Source organism: Daphnia pulicaria, chromosome 11 (genome assembly GCF_021234035.1).
Source record: "Daphnia pulicaria isolate SC F1-1A chromosome 11, SC_F0-13Bv2, whole genome shotgun sequence".
Classification (NCBI taxonomy): Eukaryota; Metazoa; Arthropoda; class Branchiopoda; order Diplostraca; family Daphniidae; genus Daphnia; species Daphnia pulicaria.
In genome coordinates, this window is record NC_060923.1 from 475,232 (window position 1) to 481,378 (window position 6,147).

Consider the following 6,147-nt stretch of genomic DNA (forward strand, 5'->3'; position numbering starts at 1 on the left):
AGCAAAACTAAAGAAGTTGTCAGAAACAAAGCATTGCTCCCATTGTTGTTTAGTTTTAATAATTCAGGTTTTCATCAAGTCAACAGCTCTTTGTTTCAATTGTATGTATCTAGTTTAGGGTTGTGAAAAGTGAAATTATTTGTTGTACACAAGATAGATCGGGTTTAAATCTTAAATGGGTCATCTAGTTGTGTGTAAAATTTTGTTTAAACAATAAGTATCACTGTATCAGGGAATGTTGCCACAAAATATTTGGGTTATCTCTAATTGAAACCATATTAAGTAGCATAAGTTTTTTTTTTTTTAACAAATAGGAAATCTTGACAACTGAGTATCTCAGTAAAGTTTTTCACATGATTTGAGATACTGCATAGTTCAACAATACTCCTTGCAAATGTGTTATGTCCCTCCCATGACAGATATCTGTTCCTCGTAATTCGTAATGACTCGATTCAGATTTCAAGACTCCCTGGCTCATCATCAAATTGGATTATCTTTAACGTTGGTCAAGAAGGTACTTTTAATACCCGTCTATAAATCAAATGTAATTGGTGAAAATATCTCAATTGAATTCACAGGCTATTACCGGGTGATTTACGATGAACGAAACTTAAATATGATCCGAGAGCAACTGATGAAGAGCCACATGTCATTTCGAAAAAGAATCGAGTTCAAATTTTGGACGATTATTTGAACATGGCTCGGGCGAATCTGACGTCCTACGTATCCGTCATGGAACTAACCCGCTATCTCACCAACGAACACGACTACGCACCGTGGACAGCTGCTTCTGTGGCTCTCGATTATATTGACGTCATGTTTTATGGTTTACGCGATGAAAAAGACTGGAAGGTATGCTTCATAATTATTTGGAATTTTAAAATACCTGCCTTTACAGCTGATTAATCTTTTACCGATTTCCATTTATCCAGGATTACATGACCGGTTTGGTGACGCCTCTATACAATCACGTAAAATATACCGAGAGTGCCAGCGACATTCACTTGACAGTTTTCACACGGTCTCAAGCCGTCTATTGGGCTTGCAGCAAATTAAACATATCCGACTGTGTCCAGAACGCCGATAGAGATTACCATGCGTAGATGGCCAACGACGCCAATGAGTATATTCATTTCTAAAAAGCTAAATTTGGCGGACAATTCATGTGTTGAATCTTTACCGCAGACTGTCGCCGAATTTACGCCGATTGATTTCCTGCACGGCCATTGCTGACGGAAGTCGACCCGAATGGAAATTTGGCTTCGATAAATACGTGAATTCGACTTTGCCCAACGAGAAAACTGAATTGCTCCGAGCCATCACTTGCACCGTGAATGTCACCATTCTCAACGAGTAAATAATCAACAATAATTTTCCAATGACTATTTCACTTGAATTTATTCAAATTAAAACTTTCCTTCCACTGGATGCGTTGGATGACACAGAATGCTTGTTATGATGATTACTAACAACTCGGATATAAGACTTCAAGACGCCAGTACCCTTTTCAGCAACATTGCTGCCAATCCAGTGGGACATCAAGTGGCGATGGATTTCTTGACCAATCGTTGGAATGAAACCTCCGCTTAGTAAGCACATCGACATTTACGAAAGTGCGACTCTGTTAAATAACAATTATTGTCCACAGTTTCGGCGGCTTTCAAGGCTTCGGCGGAGGGACCATGGCGAGACTGTTTCGCTCTCTTTGCAATCGAGTCAACACTCAAGCGAAGCTGAATCAGGTATAGCCTTTTCATTTGAATCAAAATTTAGTTGATGCTCTTATTTGTTTATTAAGATATTTATATCAATCACGTTTTCATGTTTGTTATCGTCCCCATCGTGTAGTTGAAGAAGTTGCGGAGCGATCATCCGGCTGAATTGGGTTCTTCCAAATCAGTCAGCCAAGGAATGGAAGTGGCTGAGGCCAACGTCCTGTGGGTTCAACAACATTACGATACCATCGTCAATTGGCTCAAGAGCCAACAATCTGCTGCGACCACACAACCAACAGTTGCCACGACTCCTTCGACAGTTGCCACCACTCCTTCGACAGCTTCCAGTGTTTACCTTGACAACTTTTCCGCTTTGATAATGGCCGTATTGGCTGGATTCTGGAGTTTGACGCGTTTTTGTTTGTTTCCATGAAACTTAGGAGACTATAAAAGAGGGAGATGCAAATTTGCGAAACAATAAATTGTACAAATGAATGATTAATTAAACTGTATTCCCGCGCTTGTATTCCACATTACCTGATCGATAGTCTAGTGGTACAGTCTAAAATTGGTAAGCCGGAATCTCGTGATATACTCCGACCAAAGTCACCTGTTTATTTTTTTTTTTTTTTTTCACTTTTCCACACATTTTCGCAACTTGCATCAATTGAATGTTAGTAAGGTCGCTAATTGCGAAAGCTTACGTAAGCTTTCTCTTAACTCTGACAACGTAACTAAGCCGAAGGGCCTTCAACGTTAGCCATAATTTGCTTTATCTGCGTCATTCATCACGATACCAATGCCACACTATTTTTTTCGAAACTCAGATGTGAAATGCAAAAAGCTGAAACTAAGCTACTCACCGTTTTTGAAAAAAAACCGCACAATTTGTTTTCTTTATCAGAGGCACCTGGTAAAGAAATTTGGTACTACTTATGGAATCCAGTTTATTCTGTCGTCTGCTTCTTCACGCATCACGCGTGACTTCCTGTTTGTTTAGGTTGATGCCTTGATGGTGGTTGATCATTCGGTACGTCTTCCTTTGTGAATTTCTTCATAATTTATGGCACGCCGAAAGAGTCCCAAACAAAATGTTTAAATTAAAAAAAAAAGTTTCGCCACGCTATCTAGCGGTCAAATATAGAACTGCATGCAAAATTCCCTTCCCCACGTGAGAAGTTGTAAAATCACTTCATCTGATGAGTCAACAATCATTCAATCAACGTTAAGCTAGCTTCGAAAATTACCAATGTTTCGTAGGTAAACTCGAGTGATTTCGTCTGTAATAACTTGTCGGTGATGTGTTGTATTCCGTGTATATGTTGGATAACCTTAATGTTTTTCATCAACTCACAGTCAGAGTAAACGTGAAAGTCGTGCAACCTACCGTCAACTATTTTGTTCAAACTCAGTGTATTCTACTGAATGTGATCGAAATGATACAGGTAAAAACCAACACTAGCTTTATTTCATGCTAAAACATATATTCTTCTCATGTTTTATTAGGATTAATCTTAATTATTGGCTGTTTCTATTGAACTTGCTAGATCACCGACCCCAGCATGGAACAATCTCTCATTCCATCTTATAGAGAATCTTGGATAACTGATTTGTGGTTTCATGTGTATAAAAGTTCACTTGTCATGTTACTGAACTTTATTAATTGCAGTCTAATATGAATTTTTTTTTAATTTACAGGTTTCTAAATTGGCATGACTGACCATACGAGAAGTTATGTCCTTCCAAGAAAAGGACTTACAGTCAACAAGATTCCTTGTTTGCTATGATGATGATTGCTTGTTGGCTGCTACCCATGAATCTCCCTATTTTTCAACAACAAAAAAAGAGGTTAAATATTGTGATCATACTACCATCATTGTAAGTTGTGTTTACATTGAATTTAGAGAAGTTGTCATACTAATAGCAATTTTAACGATTGTTTGGTTTCTTATTTAGATGTTGCCTATAAGACCAAATGTGGGGTATCTGGTTATCCCTCCAAAATAAGGCAATGACCACACGTTCAACGCGGATCATTCGCTTTGTCATCGAACTTGACTCATTCCATCTTCTGGATTGCTTAGGAAAGCTGATTGGTGTTACCTGTGTAACTTCATTGTCATGTCACTGAGTTTAAATTTTGTTTACATTTTGTTTCTTGATTTAGCCATTTAGGTAATGACCGAGAAGATGCGGCCTACATGAACATCATTTAGGCGGCCAGCATCATTCGACTACCCAACCGGCTTCTACTACCCTGCTCTCAACACAGCACGGAGTTTTACCCTTAGATTTTTGGCTGTTCGCGATGTGTGATGGCGTTTCCTTGGACGAGATGATGATTTTGGCGAGAAAAATATTGCGTGAGTTGTATACTTAAAACTGTTTAATTATTCTTTTACTTATTTTAAAAATGTTTTTTTTTTTTTTTTTTTCATTTACAGGTTCCTAAATATGAAAAGTAATGTTCTTTCAAGAAAGTCAACGAGGTCCCTTACTCCCTTGTGTGCTAATCCAATGGCTGCTACCCTTGAATCTCCCCATTTAGCTCCTTGCACAGTCCCTCTTGGTTTGAGGTATTGGTTTTTGTCGCTACCATCTTATTGAAAATTATTGTCATCCAATTAAATGTTCATTCTACTTACAGGGTAATCCTTCGCTACTGATCATGGACTCCATTGGTGAAACTGAAAACCGACGAGAGAATGCTGTAATCCAAGACTGATAAATTGTGTAGTTAGATTAAATTACAAGTGCATTTCTGGGCTCCCTTCTTTTCTGCGGCCCCGTTTCCCTAACTAACCACTAACCAACGCCCGCCGGTGGTCACTCACCCGCTGTGAAACCAGGAGGAGGGGAGGGCTCTGGTTGAACGGGGACTTGGAAGGCGCATGATCCGACGAAAACTTTTAGAGGGTCATGAGTCTAACCCGGAAGCCTATTATGACTAATCGCTCCCCAGTAAAACTTGCCTCGCACTCTTCTCTCTTCTTCCATTTCCAGGTAATCTCCCTGGATCTACGCCGACACTGCATGTGCGAGTTTTAGCAAGTAATCCGCCACCCAATTTGACAAAAAGTGATAGTTTGTTTTCACGGAAATTTCGTCAGACGGTTACAAAATTTCTAATTCAACAATCTCATGTAAAAATTTGCATCTAGTCTACTGGTGCAAATTGTGATTCTTTAAGCTTGATTATTTAGGAGATGTGTTAAAAAAATTGTGAGTAGCCAATAAATTGAACTAATTCGCTTTTTCAGAATATTTTGAAGATAGATCACAAGAAAATCTAAAAACAACAAAGTGATCTAAAACCAAACATGTAACCTTAGGGTTACACCAACATGATCACTGTTACTGTTGTGAAGTGTTTCTACATGTGACGAAACGCACAGCTGGTACGTGCAGCAAGAGACGACATTTTGAGAAACAGCCGTTTCAGGACACATGATCAGATGGAATTGGCAAGTTTAAATTGTAGGCTATTTTATCTGTAAATGCACCACACAAAAAATTTGCATTCAATAGTCTTAAATGAATCCAAGCAGAAGTTACCATTTTTATGACGAATAATGTCAGGGAAAATCAGTTGAGTTGACTTCGATCGTCGAGGCTGTCAGACTGTCAGCAGCCATCTTGAAAGTAAGGCGCAACATTGCCATTATTAGTTTTACAATTAAAAACGTCCGCATCTGGCATCCCTGCTAAGAGCCAATTAGCCAAAGCGCCAAAAGTTTGACTGTGTGAAGTGTGAACTGTGAATATAAAATATTCTCTGTTCCAGCATTATAACCGGCTGGGCTTGACGACTCATTTAAAAATAAAGATTGTGTTAGAATCTTTAATAAAGAAAAACTCGTTCCAGATCCGAGATCAACAGTGACAAGTCTATAGAATCTCTATGATTAAGAAAACACTTCAGCTGTTCAGCACATCTTCTTATCTTAATTAATGCTCCGGTTCCGGTAGACTTTTTTTTAAATGTTTACTTTTTATACAGAAAAAAGAATCACAAACCAAGAGACAGGATAAAAGCGATAATAGATAAGTTGTTTGGGATTTTTCTTTATCGTCACGCAGCTAAAATTCGACCGGGCTAGTGAAAAATCACAAATGCAAGTCAAATAAAAGAACGTGTGGTAGGGAACGTACTGGCGCGCCATCAGAGACCAATAGTTCACTATGCAGACTGCACCAAGTAATCATCAAAAATTTATGGTAGTCGTACATGAAGTATTGGTCGCAGCCGCCAGATGGATTATGTCGACAGTAGAATTCCACCCGGTTTCCCACACAGCTCAACAACCCCCTCTGATCAAGTACAGACTCTGTACTCTTGTTACTTCATATCGTCTCATGGCCGATTGGATCAACTTCATACCAATTTCAGGGCACATGAGAGGTGCTGATGTATCCGAGACGTTCAAGAATG

The 6,147-nt window shown here is 38.9% G+C and overlaps 1 protein-coding gene and 1 long non-coding RNA gene across 2 annotated transcripts; one reads left to right on the forward strand and one right to left on the reverse strand.

Annotated features, from left to right (window-relative positions):
• Nucleotides 1-714: 714 nt before the first annotated feature.
• On the forward strand, nucleotides 715-2,239 carry LOC124315927 (aminopeptidase N-like). Its single transcript, XM_046781677.1, has 6 exons — nucleotides 715-852; nucleotides 933-1,123; nucleotides 1,186-1,353; nucleotides 1,446-1,589; nucleotides 1,649-1,742; nucleotides 1,849-2,239. The coding sequence occupies exons 2-6, from the start codon at nucleotides 1,104-1,106 to the stop codon at nucleotides 2,146-2,148; spliced, it is 726 nt and encodes a 241-aa protein (XP_046637633.1). The 5' UTR covers nucleotides 715-852; nucleotides 933-1,103; the 3' UTR covers nucleotides 2,149-2,239.
• Nucleotides 2,240-4,951: 2,712 nt separating this feature from the next.
• Nucleotides 4,952-5,461, reverse strand: LOC124315964. The gene is made up of 2 exons (XR_006911737.1): nucleotides 5,271-5,461; nucleotides 4,952-5,206 (listed from the first exon to the last, which is right to left on the reverse strand). It is a non-coding gene; the product is annotated as an uncharacterized LOC124315964 (long non-coding RNA).
• Between the last annotated feature and the right edge of the window lie 686 nt (nucleotides 5,462-6,147).

Bases quoted from the DNA above. Each gene is read 5' to 3' on its own strand.
- LOC124315927 (XM_046781677.1), top strand. From the start codon at position 1,104: ATGGCCAACGACGCCAATGA. The intron at 1,590-1,648 runs GTAAGCACATCG...TATTGTCCACAG, and splicing joins TGGAATGAAACCTCCGCTTA to TTTCGGCGGCTTTCAAGGCT. The intron at 1,743-1,848 runs GTATAGCCTTTT...CCCATCGTGTAG, and splicing joins CTCAAGCGAAGCTGAATCAG to TTGAAGAAGTTGCGGAGCGA.